Raw genomic sequence first — 23,922 nt, forward strand, 5'->3', positions numbered from 1 at the left:
GTTTGTGGAAAGAGTAGATGAAGGGATTCCCAGTGGATGAGGAGACAGCGCCTCTAGAGGAAGTGCAGCTCATCAAATTCTATCAGAGTCAATTTAGAAAATCTTTGGGAAGTGTTCAGGAAATAGACGGATCCAGTAAGGAGCTGCTTCTCCCAGTAAATACACCGATCCAGTGTGTAGTTCAGGGACCTCTAAATGTTTCTAAGAAATACACACATCTGTGATAAAGGTAGGATATACCAGTGTCTACGGTGTGTTCACTGTCTGTGGTGACTTTGCTGACTGTAAAAACAGTAGGACATTCTAGTGTGTGAGGTGAGTTCATTGATTGTCCTGGGCTGCTCCCTGGACTCAGTGAGGGAGGTGGGTGACAGGAGAGTCCTGGCTAAACTGTCATCCATGCTGGACAATGAGCACCACCCCTGCAGGGTGACCTGACACCACTGAGGAGAAGCTTCGGTGACAGACTGCTTCACCCTCGCTGTGTGAAGGAACGATATAGAAGGTGTTTCCTTTCCTGCTGCTGTTAGGCTCCACAATGTGTAATATTACTATTACTAATATTATCACTATGTTGTACTGTGTACAACCCTGTGCAATATACAACAATCACTATCTGTTTGCACTTCACAGGATATACCACTCTGCTGCTTAAGATGACGATGGTTGTCAGGGTTAACTTGATGTGGAAGATGTTTTCTTGGCTGATGAGTCTGGGAAGGAGCGATGACCCAAGAAACCTGAGTTTAAGCCTAGCTTTAGGCACTGACAAGAGCAGCTGGTCAGCTGACCCGAGAGAGCGGCTGGGAGTGCAGGTATGCAGCAGCTCAATAAGGTAAGGTGGGGCAAGGCCATTCAAGGCTTTAAAAGCAAATAAATAATTTTAAAATGAATCCTAAAATGGACAGTCAGCCAGTGGAGTGAAGCTAAAATAGGTGAAATGTGATCATACTTGCTTGTGCCACTGTCAAACCAGAGACACTCACTTCAGCACCGGACAGCTCCTCTGAACCCTCGACATGAGACTAACACAGGGAGAGGTCACTTCAGCACCGGACAGCTCCCCTGAACCCTCGACATGAGGCTAACACAAGGAGAGGTCACTTCAGCACTGGACAGCTCCTCTGAACCCTTGACATGAGGCTAACACAAGGAGAGGTCACTTCAGCACCGGACAGCTCCTCTGAACCCTCGACATGAGGCTAACACAAGGAGAGGTCACTTCAGCACTGGACAGCTCCACAGGAACAAGTTCATCAGTCTCATCTTGAGCCTTTCGTCATGCTTTAGGACTTTAGGACATGCTCCCTCTCACAGTATTCCTCCAACCTAGAGAGACAAGATCTGCGTCACCAACCTGGAGTGGACAGGTTTCTATCAATAACTTTTTTCTGCACCAGATGAGACCCAGTTTATAGAACTTCCAAGACAAAGGAAGTGGAAACAAAACCCAAACCTTGTCACAGATAAAAATGTTCAACTTGTGTCGTGGTTGTCAAATGGACCTTTCAGCTCATGAGTACGGCATAGTCTAAACCTGAAACTGCTCACATAGATCTTCAAGTCATTTTCGATGTTTTCACACAGACACTTGGACTTTGCATTTCTCCGTGTTCTGTGTTTCCTTTTCATAGGTGTGGAAGAGGGAGAGTTTTTTTCTGTTATGTTTAGGTATCCCTAGGCCGGGCATAACACAAACAGAAGAAACTGGAAACAGAGACAAACGCACTCTCAGAGTTATTCAGGTCCAAGGAAAAGTGGTGAACTGCAGCCTGCTGGTGGCGCTGTGCTGGACTGGATCAGACAGGAAAATGTCCCTAATATTTTGTCCACACTGTTAACACACATCAGACTTTCAGAGCACGTACTGTAGATGGTGTTGTCAATCTGTCAATGACTTCAGAGTCTTCCAACTAAATATTCTTGTAGAAAACTGAGTTAGAAACTCTTGAATCATATGAACGTTTTCTTTCCAGTGTTCAGTCGGCAGCTTCTCATGTTAATATCCTAACTTTAATACCACCTTAATATATGAATACCACCTTAAAACTTTACATTTGATAGAACCTTGAGCCTTTGAAGACATGCAGGGCTCAGATAGTCTGATGTTAGGAGAGTGGAACTGATCATCTTGTTCAAAGTGAACTGACTTTATTTGTGGAGATGAAGGGATTCCCAGAGTGGAGGAGGAGACAGCGCCGTCTGGTGGCCTCTAGAGGAACTGCAGCTCATCAACATCTATCAGAGTCCATTCAGAGAATCAGTGGGAAGCTTCCAGGAAATAGACGGATCCAGTGAGGAGCTTCTACCAGTAAATACATAGATCCAGTGGGTAGTTCAGGGACCTGAGTTCACTGTCTGTGATAAAGGTGTGATATTGCAGCGTTAGCGTGAATGAGGTGAATTACTGGATTTCTAATTCATTTTCGTCAATGTCTTTGGAGGAAAAGTTGGAAGTTAAAAGACTAGGATCACATCGGCCAAACGATGCTCAAAGAACTCAAAGTGACACACGACAGAATCTTGTGTTTCTTGGTTTGAAAGAAAGGACTGGCTAACGGCAAGTGTAGCAAGAATTCACTCTAATGTTTTCTGTGCCTGCTCCTTGGAGGAGATACAGCATGAACCCAACAAGGGATTTGTCTGAAAAAAAATAGAAAACATGAGTGCAGTATAAGTCACATCAGAAACATGCAGGCAGTTAGCATTCAGGTGGTGAACTTGTCAGTAACACTAGCTTCCCTACAGAAGGGCTGGTTCAGATCCCGGTTATAGCCATGAATCTTGTTGTGACAGATTCAGTAAGAGCAGAGCTTTCAGCCACTCTGCTCCCAAGCTCTGGAACTCTTCACCCTCCGACATCTGTAATATTGACTCTCTCCCTGTTTTCCAAACACATGTTAAGAATCCCTTTCTGCCTCCATCACCCTTAACTCCAACACCGCCCTGCTTCTCCCTTCTGTATCTCCAAGTTGTATTTAATTCCTGCTGTTTTATTAAATGCTGAACTTTGTCTGTTTGTCAATGCTTGAATGTTGCTTATTGTATGTTCCTTGTATTTGGATGTTTGAATGCTGTTTCCTTTGTGTCCATTGATGTTTCTATCTATTGTTCTATTCGTCTGTTCCTTTCTGTAAAGTGTCCTTGGGTGACTTGAAAGACGCTTCTTAAATAAGATTCTTGTTCTTATAAATTAGGAACAGCAGTTACCATTTCAACTCTGTGGGAGATAGAGGCCTTTAACCCTGAACACTAACGTTATAATTAGTAACCATCATTAATGTCGGGTATATTTCTCCTAATAAAAAATACTTCTCATCAGAACATATTGAAGTACAACAACACATGGTAAACTGAAGTAATTTGATTGTATTTGAACTCTAAAACGTCTCATGAATCAAAGGTATCTCAGGGAGGCTCATATAAAATGACTCTTAAATTTGTGGAAAATTAGGGAATCTTAGACAAAAATAATGGAGCGAGGAATCTGAAAGTGGGTCCATTTGTTCCTGGGACATGTGAGACTTGTGCATCACTAACAACCGTGGGAGAGACTTTTTGAGGGGGTGAAAAAGACGAGCTGGCTATAAAAATGTTTCTGACCCATGATTTCCACTGGAAATTCACACTAAATTATATTTATTCATGAGCATCACACTAAATGAAAGTTAAAGTTAAAGGAATAAATATGTGTAGCTAGACTAAAGTAGAACGAGCTTTAGTTGTGTTTTATTCACCTGTTGTCACATTAACCAAACCTGTGACAGGATGAGAGCTGTTAACATAAAACTCTGTCTGAAACTTATTAGAATCGTCTGATTTAATACACAAACACTAACCTGAACACGTACCTGCAGAAAAAACAAAATGAGCTGTGATCAGGGTTTAAAAGACATGAAAGACATGTGTGCACATGGAGCAGAGACAGTAAGTGTCTCCTAATGTCTCCTGTCCTCCAGCCTCAGAACATCCTGCTGACCAGCAGCTCTCCTCTGGGAGACATTAAGATCGTGGACTTCGGTCTCTCCAGGATGGTCAGCAGCCACCAGGAGCTCAGAGAGATCATGGGAACCCCGGAGTACGTTGGTGAGTTCCTGCTTTTAGGACTTTTAAAGGGAGTTTTTAGGAATCCTCTGATATTTGATGATATCTTGATGAAAACGTTTCTGTTTTTATCTTGTAGCTCCTGAGATTCTGAATTATGAGCCAATCACCACAGCAACAGATATGTGGTACGTACATGAACCTGTTTGTGTCTGGAAACGTGTGGTAGATAAAACACGCAACGTGAGAAAACTGCACACAACACAGCTGGTTTACAAACGGAGACGCAACAAAATACTAAAGGTTCATTTCTGTTTGAGTTGTAGCCTTTTCATTGTTGCAGGTCAGAGCTTTTTTTTTTATACTTTTCAACCAGTTCATCCAGTTTTTATCAGTTTAAAAACAAACGTCAGCCTCATCCCTCAGGAATAAAGTCCATTGTTCCTCCTTCAGTTCCTCTTGTAAATATAAACTCAGCTTAGTGACTTAGAGTCGACGTGTTTCTCTTTTGTCTCCGTCAGTGCATAAAGAAAGAAGTTGTTAGTTCAGACTAAATCTTTCCTGTGTGCATCATGTCTCCGTCTCAGTGAGAAGTGATGGGACTTTATTGATTATCAGCAGAGACATGATTCCTGCTCTGCTCTGTGTTGTCAGGAGTGTGGGTGTCCTGGCGTACGTGATGCTGACGGGAATCTCTCCGTTCCTGGGTGAAGACAAACAGGAGACGTTCCTCAACATCTCTCAGCTCAACGTGAGCTACACCGAGGAGGAGCTGCAGCAGCTGGACCAGGAGGCGCTGTCCTTCATCCAGATGCTGCTCCGCAAGGATCCACAGTCAGTCCTCCTGTCCCCCGTCCTCCCCCGTCCTCCCCCGTCCTCCTCTATCCTCCCCCGTCCTCCTCCATCCTCCCCCGTCCTCCCCCATCCTCCTCCATCCTCCCCCGTCCTCCCCCATCCTCCTCTCTCCTCCCCCGTCCTCCCACGTCCTCCTCTATCCTCCCCCATCCTCCTCTATCCTCCCCCGTCCTCCTCTGTCCTCCTTCATCCTCCCCCGTCCTCCCCCGTCCTCCTCTATCCTCCCCCGTCCTCCCCCGTCCTCCCCCGTCCTCCTTCATCCTCCCCCATCCTCCTCTCTCCTCCCCATCCTCCCACGTCCTCCTCTCTCCTCCCCCATCCTCCTCTATCCTCCCCCGTCCTCCCCCATCCTCCTCTCTCCTCCCCCGTCCTCCCACGTCCTCCTCTATCCTCCCACGTCCTCCTCTATCCTCCCCCGTCCTCCTCCATCCTCCCCCATCCTCCTCTATCCTCCCCCGTCCTCCCCTGTCCTCCCCTGTCCTCCCCCGACCTCCTCTATTCTCCCCCGTCCTTCCCTGTCCTCCTCTATCCTCCCCCGTCCTCCCCCGTCCTCCTCTATCCTCCCCCGTCCTCCCCCGTCCTCCTCTCTCCTCCCCCATCCTCCCCCGTCCTCCCCCGTCCTCCTCTCTCCTCCCCTGTCCTCCCCCGTCCTCCTCTATCCTCCCCCGTCCTCCTTTATCCTCCCCCGTCCTCCTCCTTCCACATCAACACTTATTCACAGTCTAAACTATAACTAGGAAAAGTATCTGTACCTAAGTATAAAAGTAATAAAAGTAAGAAAAATACTTGAGTAAAAGTAATAAAATACAGGCTCTTAAATGTACTTAAGTAATTTTTTTTTTCATCAATGAAACGTTGCAAAATGAAAAACGTTCTGACAGAATAATCTAGACTCTCCTTTGGCTTCCTCTCTTCTTCTTCTTCTTCTTCTTCTTCTTCTTCTTCTTCTTCTTCCGTACTTTACTCTAGTGCAGATACCTGAAACATCTACTCAAGTACAGTAACAAAGTATTTGTACTTACATGAGGCATCACTTCAGTATGTTGTGTGTACAGGGACCGGGCCACAGCGGAGCAGTGCCTCAAACACCCCTGGCTCCAGCCCTCAGAGCCTCAGGACTCCCAGACGGTGGAGGAGGTCGTCCCAGCGGAGGACCAGGAGGCCTCCAGCAGCCCCCAACCCCCCAGCAGCTCCAGCACGGCCGAGGAGGAGGAGGAGGAGGAGGAGCTGATAGTGGTGGCGGCCTACACCCTGGGCCAGTGCCGCCAGTCGTCCAGCTCCACCTCGGAGAAGGAGGCCCTGGCCACCGAGCAGAAGGCCGTCTCCAAACGCTTCAAGTTCGAGGAGCCCTTCAGCGCCCTGCAGGAGGTCCCTGGAGAGTTCATCTACTGACCCCCCCAGCACCTCCCCAGGACCCCCCAGCACCAGCCTCTGAAGGAGGACAAGTTAGTGTTGTCACAGCAGCTTCATTAAGCCTCTGATTATAAACTCCACCCTCCATTTATACCGTACGTGTGCTCAGATGCTGTTGAATCTCTGGTTATTTAAGTAGGATCTACTCACATGTGACTCATCACAGCTCCACTACTGTCGTCTCTGTTAGAGACACATGTTAAACACACCCACATGTTTCCAGAGGTGGAGTCTTCCTCCACTGATCAGACATGGAGTCGTTTCTCTCAGGAGAAAATCCACATTTATTAAGAGGTGAGTGCAATATATGAAGACCCATAAAGACACAGAGATCAGTTCATACACCGGCCCGTGTACGCGCTGGTGTTTCAAGTACAATAGCAAATAAATAAATGAATGAGAGTTTATTTTAAATTTAAAAAGCAAAAACTAAAAACATTCTGGTCTGTGCAGTTTTTATTTTATGGTTTGTCAGGTTTACATTTAAACCAGAAAAAGAGAAACTGGGAAAAAAGTCAATATTTGACTTAATTATGTTTCTACTGACATAATTTAAAAAGTAAAAGTGCAACAAAGTCCTTGACTGAGGCAGGAAGTAGCCTCCTCCACGGTGAACACTGGTCCAGGAAGTAGTCTCCTCCACGGTGAACACTGGTCCAGGAAGTAGTCTCCTCCACAGTGGACACTGGTCCAGGAAGTAGTCTCCTCCACGGTGAACACTGGTCCAGGAAGTAGTCTCCTCCACGGTGAACACTGGTCCAGGAAGTAGTCTTCTCCACAGTGAACACTGGTCCAGGAAGTAGTCTCCTCCACGGTGAACACTGGTCCAGGAAGTAGTCTCCTCCACGGTGAACACTGGTCCAGGAAGTAGTCTCCTCCACGGTGGACACTGGTCCAGGAAGTAGTCTCCTCCACTGTGATCATTGTTCTTCTATGAATCTAATAACCTCTGGTTTCTCTTTCCGTCTCTTTCTGGTTTCTGTTTTTATGGATTAAAGGACCAAATGCAAATTTACCTGATTAGATTTAAATTAAAAATAAACTCTTAATATTTATCTATATTTTATTTTAGAGTCTGTACACGGACCATTTAACTCCATTTCCATGACATCTCAGTGAACCATGTCAGCTGATCATCAACAGCTTCTAAATGGACCTGAAATCATTTTGTCAAGTTTAAAGTCAAATATGTGTATAATACAGTAAATCTAAATGGTTTCTAAATATTATTATTATCATTATTTATGTTAGATCCATATAGTTTCAGCTCCAGGTGACACTCTTGTAAAGTCTGCAGCTCTGTAAATGAAGATTTAATTTGATCATCTGGATTTAAAAGCAGAGGAAGACGTGGGTCTAAATATGAACCTCAGAGCACGTTTAGAACCAGAGCCAGGCTCAAAGTGGATTTTAGAGAATTCAAATAGAATTTGTCACCACAAAGACGTTAAACCTGTTCATGTATTCTCCATAAATAACCTTATAATGGGGCAGTTTTCCAAGCACCGACCAAGATGAAGAAAATAAATGATGAGTCCACTAACGACATCCTTCCACTTCTTCTTCTCTGAACAGAACGAGCTCTTAACTCTAAACCGTGTTTGTATCTTTTCCTTTTTGTTTTGTATCCGGTGCCATGAGGAAAATATTTGATCATTTTTAGCTTTTGCAGTTTCTTTTTTTTTTTTTTTTAACTACATGTTTTTGTCTGTGTTGACCGGTGCTGTTTAAAGAGTCATGTCACATATTCCTCCTAGAGGCTTCAGTCCTCTTTGGTTTCCAGCTGTGTTCATGTGGACGATGACGATGCTCCGGACTTCCACGACGTCTGGACGTTAAATGATAAGCTCTGTTACCATAGGAACGGGTTTGTAAATGAATGAATGTCCCGTATACTGTAAATAAATAAATAAAAACATTTCAAAACGGTGACAAGTCGTTGCTTCTGTTTGTGATCAGAGGACAGAATGAAACATCTGGAGCAAGAGGTCAGAGGTCATTTAATTCAACAACATCTACGGGTGACACGAGGATTATTATTAGATTTTATTCTCGTCTTGTTCTTGTCTGGCGTTAGTGAAGAAATTAAACCTGATAAAAGAACAAATCTTGTTCTTCAGCTTTACCTCAAGTCACCACTAGATGGCAGCAACACATCAGAGACCACAGAGCCGTTTATCATAGAGAGTCTGTCCAACCAGGGAATGGAGCGTCTGAGCTGTCCCTCTATGCTGATTGGTTCTGAGCTGTCCCTCTATGCTGATTGGTTCTGAGCTGGCCCTCTATGCTGATTGGTTCTGAGCTGGCCCTCTATGCTGATTGGTTCTGAGCTGGCCCTCTATGCTGATTGGTTCTGAGCTGGTCCCGTGTTCCATGGGCGCCATGTTGGACACATCTAACCAATGTTCACCCATAGAGAAATGGCAATAACAGAGAATAAAGCTGAGAAAGTTATGGAGGAGAAGATTAAAAGGAAGAACTGGATGTCAGCTGGTTTCTCTCTATTGTGTGATGAGGTAAATGTCAATGTCTCTCTTTGACGTTTGTTGAGGTTTTATATAGAAAAATAAAGTGACACCATTATTAATGTGAACCTTGATCTCTGCGGTGAGTTCACTGACTGTGTTAAAGGTAGGATTTACCAGTGTCTGTGGTGAGTTCATGGTCTGTTAAACCAGTGAGACGATTAGTTTAGATGAAATTATTAAAAATAAACTTCTTAAATCTTTGATTTTGGCAACTTTTTAATATTTGACTTCAGCAAAGGAGTTATTTCTATTAGACTCAAAGAATCCACTTTATTCTCTAAATTCATTTGAATGATTCATTTCTGCATCACTCTCAATCTCCAGTTTCTAATTGATTTCTACAACATGTTCTTCATTCAAGTCTTCCTCCCTTAGAATCAGATCACTCTGAAGCATGTGTTGTTTCTCCTCTGCTTTAGTTTGGGATACTCTTCATGTTTGATGCTGACCACATTGGTCTGGTTCCTCTCAGGGCCAGAGTGAAACACTGTTCTCTAATGACGTCCTGAATTTACCTGCACAGTCTGATCCAGCCCAGAGATAAACTCACTACCTGGACATGGAGAGAGGAGGAGCTCACCTGAGCAGGTGATCAGGTTTCATGAGGAGAGGGAGTGAACTCTGAGGAGTGTGTCTCCTTAAAGACTTGTTGGTCCTGATTCTTGTCACTGGTCCATGTCTCAGACTGACTCCATTAGAGGAGGATGAGAAGGACCACATGTCATTCTAGACCAGGGCTGTTAAACTCATTTTAGTTGGGGGGCCACATACAGCCCAGTCTGATCCATATCCATATTTATTCCATTTGTTTTAGTGTAAAGAAGAACTTCTTTCATACCAAACTCTATCCAGCTGTACAATAGCTCACCTTTCTCTGAGAGTTAACTCCATGTTAATGGACACAATTACACCTGACTATTATTTCTATGTAGATACTGTAGATTCTTCATCTCATTTTACTAATAATATTATTTATTTTAATCCTGTTTTATTTTGCCTCTCTTGTTAATTGTGGTTCTTATTTCTTGTATTTCTTTTTATCTCTCACCTGTTCTATGAAGGCAGAGGAGATGAGACCTTGTTCACATTATCACTAACAATATAACCTTATTGTAACCTTTACTCTAAAAGTGAGTTTTAATCTTCAAAACAGCTAAAAGTGAGGACCAGCCAAAATGTCCTCACTCTGATGGTATAAAACTTAAACTGGTTCTGAGAAAGACAAGAACACACACACACACACACACACACACACACACACACACACACACACACACACACACACACACACACCACGTGGTTTGCTGCCTGAAGAAGGAAGTGAAAGCGAAAGTTTGTTCAGTTTGTTCAGACGCCATTTTGATTCACAGTAGAAGGAGGAAACTAAAAACTGAAGCGAGGTGAGAGTTAATATTCTTCTTCTTCTTCTTTAAAACTTTGGTTCAAGAATCAATAATCCTTTATTTACATCATGTGAGAACATGAGGGTTCATTTTTTATTTCGTTTTATTTTATCTTGGGGCTGTGTGCGTCGAGGGGAGGGAGAGGAAGTTGATTTGTCAGCTCTGAGTAAGAAACTGTCTCTAGCGCTTTGACACTGAAAATATGGCGTTAACGTGGTGTTTTGTGACCAGGATCGGTCTCCTTGGTGGGCTCTACCAGCAGTGGTGGGTCTGACCTCCCGCTCTGAGACTGGGGGACAGTTGTTTTTCTCTTACGTCATCGTGTTACAGCGCAGACTGGAAAATGTGGGACCGCTGCCATGGTCGATAAAAAGGTGTGGCAGAAACAGGGTTCCTACGAAAGTATGGAAAAGTATGGAATTTGATTATGTAAATGTCCCTGTCTGGAAAAGTATGGAAAGTGAAAACTAGTTTCCAAGACTGTTCCCACTGTTCACTATTTCTAAGACTAATTATATTTGGTCTTTGTCCGCTGTATTTTTCCTCCGTCAGCGCTTGAATCTATTCTTGTTCGCTGCTCTTACTCTCATTAAAAACTATCGATATAAACACATATAGATGTATATGTATCTATGATTAAATACTATTTACTGCTGCACTTCCACTCCTGGCCAGAGAATACCATTGTAGTACATTGGTGGTGGGGGGGCGCTGTTGAGCTCCTTCCAGCACAGATCCTGTGAGGTGAAGAAGACCAGCAGCTCGTGAGAGTCATAGACATGATATAAACACACACTCACCGGCCACTTTATTAGGTACACCTTGCTAGTAAAAGGTTGGATCCTTTTTCCTTCAGAACTGCCTTAATTCTTGGTGTCAGACTTTCAACAAGCTGTTGGAAACATTCCTCAGAGGTTTTGGTCCATATTGACATGATAACATCACACAGTTGATATCTGATCACATCTATGATGAGAATCTCCCGTTCCTCCACATCCCAAAGGTTCCTCTATTGCAGGGGTTCTCAACCTTTTGCAATTGTAATTAGTTAAAAGGTTTATTTGCCTAAATATTTTCCTGTATTTTATCATAATCTAATTAAGTCTACCGACTTTTCTGAGCCAATATTTGGAGCTGATGCTGCTTTTTGCCCCTCCATTTACATGATGAAACTTATATCGTGATAACAAATGTTACAAGTCTGAATTTAACCAAAAACATAAAGATTTATTGTGGTTGATTGACAACCTGCACTATTAATTTGCCAGAGAGAGAAAAACGTCAGCTAGCAAACTCTTACTTAACATTAATAGTAAAAGTCAGGACTGTTGATATAGCTATTGATTTGCTTGGTCTGGTTGCCATGGCGATGCACAGGGCTTGGGTCACGTGGGCACTGGGGGGTGATTGCTGTAGGTGATGTAGGGAGCTGGTTCACCTGCACTGTGGGAGGAGAGAGGCGAGTGTAGGCAGCTGCAATTTGTCTCCCCAAACCCATCAGTACATGCACACACCCCAACATTCAAGTCAATGCTCAAGACACACCTTTTTAAAGTAGCTTTAGGATATAATTTCTTTGTTTTTATACTGTCTCTGCTGTTTTTAACTGAATCACCATTTTCGACTCTATTTTATGATTTTTGTAAAATATTTAAAGTGTCTTTGAGTACCATGAAAAGCACTTACAAATTTAATTTATTATTATTATTATTATGATTATTATAATTATTATAATTATTATGTTGTCCATGTTAATGGGCACTGTTACACCTGACTATTATTTCTATGTAGATACTGTAGATTCTTCATCTCATTTTACTAATGATGTAATTTATTTTAATCCTGTTTTATTTTGTCTCTCTTGTTAATTGTGGTTCTTATTTCTTGTATTTCTTTTTATCTCTCACCTGTTCTGTAAAGGCCGAGGAGATGAAACCTTGTTCACATTCACATCATTTTATTGAGACACGATTTTGAGAAAGAGATGAACACACACACACACACACACACACACACACACACACACCACGTGGTTTCCAGTTTAGTTGCTGCGTGGAGGAGGAAATGAATGTAAAGTTTGTTCAGACTCCATTTTGATTCACAGTAGAAGGAGGAAACTAAAGACTAAAGCGAGGTGAGAGTTAATATTCTTCTTCTTCTTCTTTAAAACTTTGGTTCAAGAATCAATGATCCTTTATTTACATCATGTGAGAACATGAGGGTTCATTTTTTATTTCATTTTATTTTATCTTGGGGCTGTGTGCGTCGAGGGGAGGGAGAGGAAGTTGATTTGTCAGCTCTGAGTAAGAAACTGTCTCTAGCGCTTTGACACTGACAATATGGCGTTAACGTGGTGTTTTGTGACCAGGATCGGTCTCCTTGGTGGGCTCTACCAGCAGTGGTGGGTCTGACCTCCCGCTCTGAGACTGGGGGACAGTTGTTTTTCTCTTACGTCATCGTGTTACAGCGCAGACTGGAAAATGTGGGACCGCTGCCATGGTCGATAAAAAGGTGTGGCAGAAACAGGGTTCCTACGAAAGTATGGAAAAGTATGGAATTTGATGATGTAAATGTCCCTGTCTGGAAAAGTATGGAAAGTGACAACTAGTTTCCAAGACTGTTCCCACTGTTCACTATTTCTAAGACGAATTATATTTGGTCTTTGTCCGCTGTATTTTTCCTCCGTCAGCGCTTGAATCTGTTCTTGTTCGCTGCTCTTACTCTCATTAAAAACTATCGATATAAACACATATAGATGTATATGTATCTATGATTAAATACTATTTACTGCTGCACTTCCACTCCTGTCCAGAGAATACCATTGTAGTACATTGGTGGTGGGGGGGGGCGCTGTTGAGCTCCTTCCAGCACAGATCCTGTGAGGTGAAGAAGACCAGCAGCTCGTGAGAGTCATAGACATGATATAAACACACACTCACCGGCCACTTTATTAGGTACACCTTGCTAGTAAAAGGTTGGATCCTTTTTCCTTCAGAACTGCCTTAATTCTTGGTGTCAGACTTTCAACAAGGCGTCAGAAATATTCCTCAGAGGTTTTGGTCCATATTGACATGATAACATCACACAGTTGATATCTGATCACATCTATGATGAGAATCTCCCGTTCCACCACATCCCAAAGGTTCCTCTATTGGATTGAGATCTGGTGACTGTGGAGGCCATTGGAGTACAGTGAACTCATCGTCATGTTCCAGAAACCAGTTTGAGATGATATGAGCTTTGTGACATGGTGCATTATCCTGCTGGAAGTAGCCGTCAGAAGATGGTCCACTGGTTCAGAAGAGAAGACAATTACACAGGATGTAGACACATTTCCTTGGTGGAATTTTTTTTTTATACTATTAAATTATTTTATATTGTGATTAGTTAAAAGGTTTATTTGCCTAAATATATTTCCTGTATTTTATCATAATCAACCAAAGGAAAAATTACAAAGTTATTCAATGATTATGACATTTCAAGCAAAAAGCAGAACTAGCCCTGTATTTACTTGGTATCTGATCGATACCAAAACCCCCAGGATCACCCACCAAAACTCTCAAACCTGGAGTACTGGAACTGAAGTTGATGTAAACTCACTGAGTGTCTCTGGTTTATCTCTCAGACTGACTGAAGGCCAGAAGATGGAGCAAGAGGAGGACAGAGTCAGCTGTCTGTCTATGAAGAGTGACAGGTCCAACCATCATCCTCCAAACTTCAGTGGAGAACCTGGACCCTCAGACACAAAGTAAGAGAACTACTACTAACTTGTTCACGACCCATTTTAATCACCTCTGTCAGTTCCAGGATATTTTCTGTCCCCAGTGGTTGATTGAGTTTAAGTGAAATGTATTTTTTATTCCAGCTGTTAACCAAAGTTTATTCAGCTTATAGTTATAAACTACAGGTGGTCTCAGAGACTACAGACTCTCAGCTTAAATTTGAGAGTATTCACATCCAGACTGGAGGAAATTTGTAGTAATTAAAAACATATTAATACACAATCGACTAGAGATCGACCGATATAGATCTTTTAGGGCCGATACTGATTTTTATTACATCAGCGTTGGCAGACGGCCGATACATGCTGCCGATTTTTCTGAGCCGATGTTTGGAGCTGATTAGCTAGCAAACCTCTACTTAACAACAACAGTAAAAGTTAACACTGTTGCTAATGAGGTTAATGTGTTGGTGTTTTATTTTGCTTTTAAATAACCAAAAAGAGGTGTGTTGGGGGATACTCCACACGCCAATGAGTACAAGCATTTTCCAGCTTCCAGCTGCACGTACTCTGCCAGTGGGAAGGGGGAATGTATGGGCTGCACAGGTCCTCAGCATCTCCAGCAGCACAGGGCTGCCTGTGGATGTGCCTGTTTATAAATCCTGCTGGGGAAAATACACATGTATATGTATCAGCGAACACACCTGCGTATCAGCCGATACTGATACCAGAGAAAATAAGCAAACATCGGCCGATCTCTACAGTCGACTATTAGCAGCTGCTAATTAAAGAAGAGCACCGGCCCACTGCAACTGCTCACGCCGCCATCTTGGAAGAAAAAATAAATAAAACTACTACTGAACGGATTTTTACCTCAGAGATTTTCAGTTATTGATGAGAATAAAACATTATTATATTTGTTTCTGCAGCGGTCAGTACCACCGACAGAGAGCAGAGTCTGCAGTATTCAGCTGTCTGTCTATGAAGAGTGACAGGTCCAACCATCATCCTCCAAACTTCAGTGGAGAACCTGGACCCTCAGACACAAAGTAAGAGAACTACTACTAACTTGTTCACGACCCATTTTAATCACCTCTGTCAGTTCCAGGATATTTTCTGTCCCCAGTGGTTGATTGAGTTTAAGTGAAATGTATTTTTAATTCCAGCTGTTAACCAAAGTTTATTCAGCTTATAGTTATAAACTACAGGTGGTCTCAGAGACTTCAGACTCTCAGCTTAAATTTGAGAGTATTCACATCCAGACTGGAGGAAATTTGTAGTAATTAAAAACATATTAATACACAATCGACTAGAGATCGACCGATATAGATCTTTTAGGGCCGATACTGATTTTTATTACATCAGCGTTGGCAGACGGTCGATACATGCTGCCGATTTTTCTGAGCCGATGTTTGGAGCTGATTAGCTAGCAAACCTCTACTTAACAACAACAGTAAAAGTTAACACTGTTGCTAATGAGGTTAATGTGTTGGTGTTTTATTTTGCTTTTAAATAACCAAAAAGAGGTGTGTTGGGGGATACTGCACACGCCTATGAGTACAAGCATTTTCCAGCTTCCAGCTGCACGTACTCTGCCAGTGGGAAGGGGGAATGTATGGGCTGCACAGGTCCTCAGCATCTCCAGCAGCACAGGGCTGCCTGTGGATGTGCCTGTTTATAAATCCTGCTGGGGAAAATACACATGTATATGTATCGGCAAACACACCTGCGTATCAGCCGATACTGATACCAGAGAAAAAAGCAAATATCGGCCAATCTCTACAGTCGACTATTAGCAGCTGCTAATTAAAGAGGAGCACCGGGCCACTGCAACTGCTCACGCCGCCATCTTGGAAGAAAAAATAAATAAAACTACTACTGAACGGATTTTTACCTCAGAGATTTTCAGTTATTGATGAGAATAAAACATTATTATATTTGTTTCTGCAGCGGTCAGTACCACCGACAGAGAGCAGAGTCTACAGTATTCAGCTGTCTGTCTATGAAGAGTGACAGGTCCAACCATCATCCTCCAAACTTCAGTGGAGAACCTGGACCCTCAGACACAAAGTAAGAGAACTACTACTAACTTGTTCACGACCCATTTTAATCACCTCTGTCAGTTCCAGGATATTTTCTGTCCCCAGTGGTTGATTGAGTTTAGCTGAAGTGTTTTTTTATTCCAGCTGTTTACCAAAGTTTATTCAGCTTATAGTTATAAACTGAAGGTGGTCTCAGAGACTACAGACTCTCAGCTTAAATTTGAGAGTATTCACATCCAGACTGGAGGAAATTTGTAGTAATTAAAAACATTTGAATACACAATCGACTAGAGATTGACCGATATAGATCTTTTAGGGCCGATACTGATTTTTATTACATCAGCGTTGGCAGACGGCCGATACATGCTGCCGATTTTTCTGAGCCGATGTTTGGAGCTGATTAGTTAGCAAACTTCTACTTAACAACAACAGCAAAAGTTAACCTGTTGCTAATGAGGTTAATGTATTGGTGTTTTATTTTGTTTTTAAATAACCAAAAAGAGGTGTGTTGCGGGATACTCCACACGCCTATGAGTACAAGCATTTTCCAGCTTCCAGCTGCACGTACTCTGCCAGTGGGAAGGGGGAATGTATGGGCTGCACAGGTCCTCAGCATCTCCAGCAGCACAGGGCTGCCTGTGGATGTGCCTGGTTATAAATCCTGCTGGGGAAAATACACATGTATATGTATCGGCAAACACACCTGCGTATCAGCCGATACTGATACCAGAGAAAAAAAGCAAATATCGGCCAATCTCTACAGTCGACTATTAGCAGCTGCTAATTAAAGAGGAGCACCGGGCCACTGCAACTGCTCACGCCGCCATCTTGGAAGAAAAAATAAATAAAACTAATACTGAACGGATTTTTACCTCAGAGATTTTCAGTTATTGATGAGAATAAAACATTATTACATTTGTTTCTGCAGCGGTCAGTACCACCGACAGAGAGCAGAGTCTGCAGTATTCAGCTGTCTGTCTATGAAGAGTGACAGGTCCAACCATCATCCTCCAAACTTCAGTGGAGAACCTGGACCCTCAGACACAAAGTAAGAGAACTACTACTAACTTGTTCACGACCCATTTTAATCACCTCTGTCAGTTCCAGGATATTTTCTGTCCCCAGTGGTTAATTGAGTTTAAGTGAAATGTATTTTTTATTCCAGCTGTTAACCAAAGTTTATTCAGCTTATAGTTATAAACTGAAGGTGGTCTCAGAGACTACAGACTCTCAGCTTAAATTTGAGAGTATTCACATCCAGACTGGAGGAAATTTGTAGTAATTAAAAACATTTGAATACACAATCGACTAGAGATTGACCGATATAGATCTTTTAGGGCTGATACTGATTTTTATTACATCAGCGTTGGCAGACGGCCGATACATGCTGCCGATTTTTCTGAGCCGATGTTTGGAGCTGATTAGTTAGCAAACTTCTACTTAACAACAACAGCAAAAGTTAACCCTGTTGCTAATGAGGTTAATGTGTTGGTGTTTTATTTTGTTTTTAAATAACCAAAAAGAGGTGTGTTGCGGGATACTCCACACGCCTATGAGTACAAGCATTTTCCAGCTTCCAGCTGCACGTACTCTGCCAGTGGGAAGGGGGAATGTATGGGCTGCACAGGTCCTCAGCATCTCCAGCAGCACAGGGCTGCCTGTGGATGTGCCTGGTTATAAATCCTGCTGGGGAAAATACACATGTATATGTATCGGCGAACACACCTGCGTATCAGCCGATACTGATACCAGAGAAAAAAAGCAAATATCGGCCGATCTCTACAGTCGACTATTAGCAGCTGCTAATTAAAGAAGAGCACCGGGCCACTGCAACTGCTCACGCCGCCATCTTGGAAGAAAAAATAAATAAAACTACTACTGAACGGATTTTTACCTCAGAGATTTTCAGTTATTGATGAGAATAAAACATTATTATATTTGTTTCTGCAGCGGTCAGTACCACCGACAGAGAGCAGAGTCTACAGTATTCAGCTGTCTGTCTATGAAGAGTGACAGGTCCAACCATCATCCTCCAAACTTCAGTGGAGAACCTGGACCCTCAGACACAAAGTAAGAGAACTACTACTAACTTGTTCACGACCCATTTTAATCACCTCTGTCAGTTCCAGGGTATTTTCTGTCCCCAGTGGTTGATTGAGTTTAGCTGAAGTGTTTTTTTATTCCAGCTGTTTACCAAAGTTTATTCAGCTTATAGTTATAAACTGAAGGTGGTCTCAGAGACTACAGACTCTCAGCTTAAATTTGAGAGTATTCACATCCAGACTGGAGGAAATTTGTAGTAATTAAAAACATTTTAATACACAATCGACTAGAGATCGACCGATATAGATCTTTTAGGGCCGATACTGATTTTTATTACATCAGCGTTGGCAGACGGCCGATACATGCTGCCGATTTTTCTGAGCCGATGTTTGGAGCTGATTAGCTAGCAAACCTCTACTTAACAACAACAGTAAAAGTTAACACTGTTGCTAATGAGGTTAATGTGTTGGTGTTTTATTTTGTTTTTAAATAACCAAAAAGAGGTGTGTTGGGGGATACTGCACACGCCTATGAGTACAAGCATTTTCCAGCTTCCAGCTGCACATACTCTGCCAGTGGGAAGGGGGAATGTATGGGCTGCACAGGTCCTCAGCATCTCCAGCAGCACAGGGCTGCCTGTGGATGTGCCTGTTTATAAATCCTGCTGGGGAAAATACACATGTATATGTATCGGCAAACACACCTGCGTATCAGCCGATACTGATACCAGAGAAAAAAAGCAAATATCGGCCAATCTCTACAGTCGACTATTAGCAGCTGCTAATTAAAGAAGAGCACCGGGCCACTGCAACTGCTCACGCCGCCATCTTGGAAGAAAAAATAAATAAAACTAATACTGAACGGATTTTTACCTCAGAGATTTTCAGTTATTGATGAGAATAAAACATTATTATATTTGTTTCTGCAGCGGTCAGTACCACCGACAGAGAGCAGAGTCTACAGTATTCAGCTGTCTGTCTATGAAGAGTGACAGGTCCAACCATCATCCTCCAAACTTCAGTGGAGAACCTGGACCCTCAGACACAAAGTAAGAGAACTACTACTAACTTGTTCACGACCCATTTTAATCACCTCTGTCAGTTCCAGGGTATTTTCTGTCCCCAGTGGTTGATTGAGTTTAGCTGAAGTGTTTTTTTATTCCAGCTGTTTACCAAAGTTTATTCAGCTTATAGTTATAAACTGAAGGTGGTCTCAGAGACTACAGACTCTCAGCTTAAATTTGAGAGTATTCACATCCAGACTGGAGGAAATTTGTAGTAATTAAAAACATTTTAATACACAATCGACTAGAGATCGACCGATATAGATCTTTTAGGGCCGATACTGATTTTTATTACATCAGCGTTGGCAGACGGCCGATACATGCTGCCGATTTTTCTGAGCCGATGTTTGGAGCTGATTAGCTAGCAAACCTCTACTTAACAACAACAGTAAAAGTTAACACTGTTGCTAATGAGGTTAATGTGTTGGTGTTTTATTTTGTTTTTAAATAACCAAAAAGAGGTGTGTTGGGGGATACTGCACACGCCTATGAGTACAAGCATTTTCCAGCTTCCAGCTGCACGTACTCTGCCAGTGGGAAGGGGGAATGTATGGGCTGCACAGGTCCTCAGCATCTCCAGCAGCACAGGGCTGCCTGTGGATGTGCCTGTTTATAAATCCTGCTGGGGAAAATACACATGTATATGTATCGGCAAACACACCTGCGTATCAGCCGATACTGATACCAGAGAAAAAAAGCAAATATCGGCCAATCTCTACAGTCGACTATTAGCAGCTGCTAATTAAAGAAGAGCACCGGGCCACTGCAACTGCTCACGCCGCCATCTTGGAAGAAAAAATAAATAAAACTAATACTGAACGGATTTTTACCTCAGAGATTTTCAGTTATTGATGAGAATAAAACATTATTACATTTGTTTCTGCAGCGGTCAGTACCACCGACAGAGAGCAGAGTCTGCAGTATTCAGCTGTCTGTCTATGAAGAGTGACAGGTCCAACCATCATCCTCCAAACTTCAGTGGAGAACCTGGACCCTCAGACACAAAGTAAGAGAACTACTACTAACTTGTTCACGACCCATTTTAATCACCTCTGTCAGTTCCAGGATATTTTCTGTCCCCAGTGGTTGATTGAGTTTAAGTGAAATGTATTTTTTATTCCAGCTGTTTACCAAAGTTTATTCAGCTTATAGTTATAAACTGAAGGTGGTCTCAGAGACTACAGACTCTCAGCTTAAATTTGAGAGTATTCACATCCAGACTGGAGGAAATTTGTAGTAATTAAAAACATTTGAATACACAATCGACTAGAGATTGACCGATATAGATCTTTTAGGGCCGATACTGATTTTTATTACATCAGCGTTGGCAGACGGCCGATACATGCTGCCGATTTTTCTGAGCCGATGTTTGGAGCTGATTAGTTAGCAAACTTCTACTTAACAACAACAGCAAAAGTTAACCCTGTTGCTAATGAGGTTAATGTGTTGGTGTTTTATTTTGTTTTTAAATAACCAAAAAGAGGTGTGTTGGGGGATACTCCACACGCCTATGAGTACAAGCATTTTCCAGCTTCCAGCTGCACGTACTCTGCCAGTGGGAAGGGGGAATGTATGGGCTGCACAGGTCCTCAGCATCTCCAGCAGCACAGGGCTGCCTGTGGATGTGCCTGGTTATAAATCCTGCTGGGGAAAATACACATGTATATGTATCGGCGAACACACCTGCGTATCAGCCGATACTGATACCAGAGAAAAAAAGCAAATATCGGCCGATCTCTACAGTCGACTATTAGCAGCTGCTAATTAAAGAAGAGCACCGGGCCACTGCAACTGCTCACGCCGCCATCTTGGAAGAAAAAATAAATAAAACTAATACTGAACGGATTTTTACCTCAGAGATTTTCAGTTATTGATGAGAATAAAACATTATTACATTTGTTTCTGCAGCGGTCAGTACCACCGACAGAGAGCAGAGTCTGCAGTATTCAGCTGTCTGTCTATGAAGAGTGACAGGTCCAACCATCATCCTCCAAACTTCAGTGGAGAACCTGGACCCTCAGACACAAAGTAAGAGAACTACTACTAACTTGTTCACGACCCATTTTAATCACCTCTGTCAGTTCCAGGGTATTTTCTGTCCCAGTGGTTGATTGAGTTTAGCTGAAGTGTTTTTTTATTCCAGCTGTTTACCAAAGTTTATTCAGCTTATAGTTATAAACTGAAGGTGGTCTCAGAGACTACAGACTCTCAGCTTAAATTTGAGAGTATTCACATCCAGACTGGAGGAAATTTGTAGTAATTAAAAACATATTAATACACAATCGACTAGAGATCGACCAATATAGATCTTTTAGGGCCGATACTGATTTTTATTACATCAGCGTTGGCAGACGGCCGATACATGCTGCCGATTTTTCTGAGCCGATGTTTGGAGCTGATTAGCTAGCAAACCTCTACTTAACAACAACAGTAAAAGTTAACACTGTTGCTAATGAGGTTAATGTGTTGGTGTTTTATTTTGTTTTTAAATAACCAAAAAGAGGTGTGTTGGGGGATACTGCACACGCCTATGAGTACAAGCATTTTCCAGCTTCCAGCTGCACATACTCTGCCAGTGGGAAGGGGGAATGTATGGGCTGCACAGGTCCTCAGCATCTCCAGCAGCACAGGGCTGCCTGTGGATGTGCCTGTTTATAAATCCTGCTGGGGAAAATACACATGTATATGTATCGGCAAACACACCTGCGTATCAGCCGATACTGATACCAGAGAAAAAAAGCAAATATCGGCCAATCTCTACAGTCGACTATTAGCAGCTGCTAATTAAAGAAGAGCACCGGGCCACTGCAACTGCTCACGCCGCCATCTTGGAAGAAAAAATAAATAAAACTAATACTGAACGGATTTTTACCTCAGAGATTTTCAGTTATTGATGAGAATAAAACATTATTACATTTGTTTCTGCAGCGGTCAGTACCACCGACAGAGAGCAGAGTCTGCAGTATTCAGCTGTCTGTCTATGAAGAGTGACAGGTCCAACCATCATCCTCCAAACTTCAGTGGAGAACCTGGACCCTCAGACACAAAGTAAGAGAACTACTACTAACTTGTTCACGACCCATTTTAATCACCTCTGTCAGTTCCAGGGTATTTTCTGTCCCCAGTGGTTAATTGAGTTTAAGTGAAATGTATTTTTTATTCCAGCTGTTAACCAAAGTTTATTCAGCTTATAGTTATAAACTGAAGGTGGTCTCAGAGACTACAGACTCTCAGCTTAAATTTGAGAGTATTCACATCCAGACTGGAGGAAATTTGTAGTAATTAAAAACATTTGAATACACAATCGACTAGAGATTAACCGATATAGATCTTTTAGGGCCGATACTGATTTTTATTACATCAGCGTTGGCAGACGGCCGATACATGCTGCCGATTTTTCTGAGCCGATGTTTGGAGCTGATTAGTTAGCAAACTTCTACTTAACAACAACAGCAAAAGTTAACCCTGTTGCTAATGAGGTTAATGTATTGGTGTTTTATTTTGTTTTTAAATAACCAAAAAGAGGTGTGTTGGGGGATACTCCACACGCCTATGAGTACAAGCATTTTCCAGCTTCCAGCTGCACGTACTCTGCCAGTGGGAAGGGGGAATGTATGGGCTGCACAGGTCCTCAGCATCTCCAGCAGCACAGGGCTGCCTGTGGATGTGCCTGGTTATAAATCCTGCTGGGGAAAATACACATGTATATGTATCGGCGAACACACCTGCGTATCAGCCGATACTGATACCAGAGAAAAAAAGCAAATATCGGCCGATCTCTACAGTCGACTATTATCAGCTGCTAACTAAAGAAGAGCACTGGGCCACTGCAACTGCTCACGCCGCCATCTTGGAAGAAAAAATAAATAAAACTTCTACTGAAGTGATTTTTACCTTAGAGATTTTCAGTTATTGATGAGAATAAAACATTATTATATTTGTTTCTGCAGCGGTCAGTACCACCGACAGAGAGCAGAGTCTGCAGTATTCAGCTGTCTGTCTATGAAGAGTGACAGGTCCAACCATCATCCTCCAAACTTCAGTGGAGAACCTGGACCCTCAGACACAAAGTAAGAGAACTACTACTAACTTGTTCACGACCCATTTTAATCACCTCTGTCAGTTCCAGGATATTTTCTGTCCCCAGTGGTTGATTGAGTTTAAGTGAAATGTATTTTTTATTCCAGCTGTTAACCAAAGTTTATTCAGCTTATAGTTATAAACTGAAGGTGGTCTCAGAGACTACAGACTCTCAGCTTAAATTTGAGAGTATTCACATCCAGACTGGAGGAAATTTGTAGTAATTAAAAACATATTAATACACAATCGACTAGAGATTGACCGATATAGATCTTTTAGGGCCGATACTGATTTTTATTACATCAGCGTTGGCAGACGGCCGATACATGCTGCCGATTTTTCTGAGCCGATGTTTGGAGCTGATTAGCTAGCAAACCTCTACTTAACAACAACAGTAAAAGTTAACCCTGTTGCTAATGAGGTTAATGTGTTGGTGTTTTATTTTGTTTTTAAATAACCAAAAAGAGGTGTGTTGGGGGATACTCCACACGCCTATGAGTACAAGCATTTTCCAGCTTCCAGCTGCACGTACTCTGCCAGTGGAAGGGGGAATGTATGGGCTGCACAGGTCCTCAGCATCTCCAGCAGCACAGGGCTGCCTGTGGATGTGCCTGTTTATAAATCCTGCTGGGGAAAATACACATGTATATGTATCGGCAAACACACCTGCGTATCAGCCGATACTGATACCAGAGAAAAAAAGCAAATATCGGCCAATCTCTACAGTCGA

General features: G+C 42.5%; 2 protein-coding genes across 3 annotated transcripts in view; both read left to right on the forward strand.

Annotated features, from left to right (window-relative positions):
- The first annotated feature begins 92 nt into the window (after positions 1 to 92).
- LOC124995629 (serine/threonine-protein kinase 17A-like) lies at positions 93 to 6,638 on the forward strand. The gene is made up of 6 exons (XM_047568148.1): positions 93 to 505; positions 634 to 835; positions 3,960 to 4,086; positions 4,184 to 4,232; positions 4,699 to 4,878; positions 5,955 to 6,638. The coding sequence occupies exons 2-6, from the start codon at positions 818 to 820 to the stop codon at positions 6,289 to 6,291; spliced, it is 711 nt and encodes a 236-aa protein (XP_047424104.1). The 5' UTR covers positions 93 to 505; positions 634 to 817; the 3' UTR covers positions 6,292 to 6,638.
- A 3,544-nt stretch (positions 6,639 to 10,182) lies between these two features.
- Positions 10,183 to 23,922, forward strand: part of LOC124995607 (NACHT, LRR and PYD domains-containing protein 12-like) — a 1,019,357-nt gene continuing 1,005,617 nt past the window's right edge. For both annotated transcript variants that reach the window (XM_047568111.1, XM_047568112.1), the window contains exons 1-11: positions 10,183 to 10,240; positions 13,869 to 13,991; positions 14,894 to 15,013; positions 15,915 to 16,034; positions 16,935 to 17,054; positions 17,957 to 18,076; positions 18,978 to 19,097; positions 19,999 to 20,118; positions 21,021 to 21,140; positions 22,041 to 22,160; positions 23,063 to 23,182. In XM_047568111.1, the coding sequence (XP_047424067.1) occupies positions 13,888 to 13,991; positions 14,894 to 15,013; positions 15,915 to 16,034; positions 16,935 to 17,054; positions 17,957 to 18,076; positions 18,978 to 19,097; positions 19,999 to 20,118; positions 21,021 to 21,140; positions 22,041 to 22,160; positions 23,063 to 23,182 (1,184 nt within the window). In that variant the 5' untranslated portion in view covers positions 10,183 to 10,240; positions 13,869 to 13,887. The remainder of the gene's footprint in view (positions 10,241 to 13,868; positions 13,992 to 14,893; positions 15,014 to 15,914; positions 16,035 to 16,934; positions 17,055 to 17,956; positions 18,077 to 18,977; positions 19,098 to 19,998; positions 20,119 to 21,020; positions 21,141 to 22,040; positions 22,161 to 23,062; positions 23,183 to 23,922) is intronic.

This window comes from Mugil cephalus, chromosome 18, assembly GCF_022458985.1.
Source record: "Mugil cephalus isolate CIBA_MC_2020 chromosome 18, CIBA_Mcephalus_1.1, whole genome shotgun sequence".
NCBI classification, from domain to species: domain Eukaryota; kingdom Metazoa; phylum Chordata; class Actinopteri; order Mugiliformes; family Mugilidae; genus Mugil; species Mugil cephalus.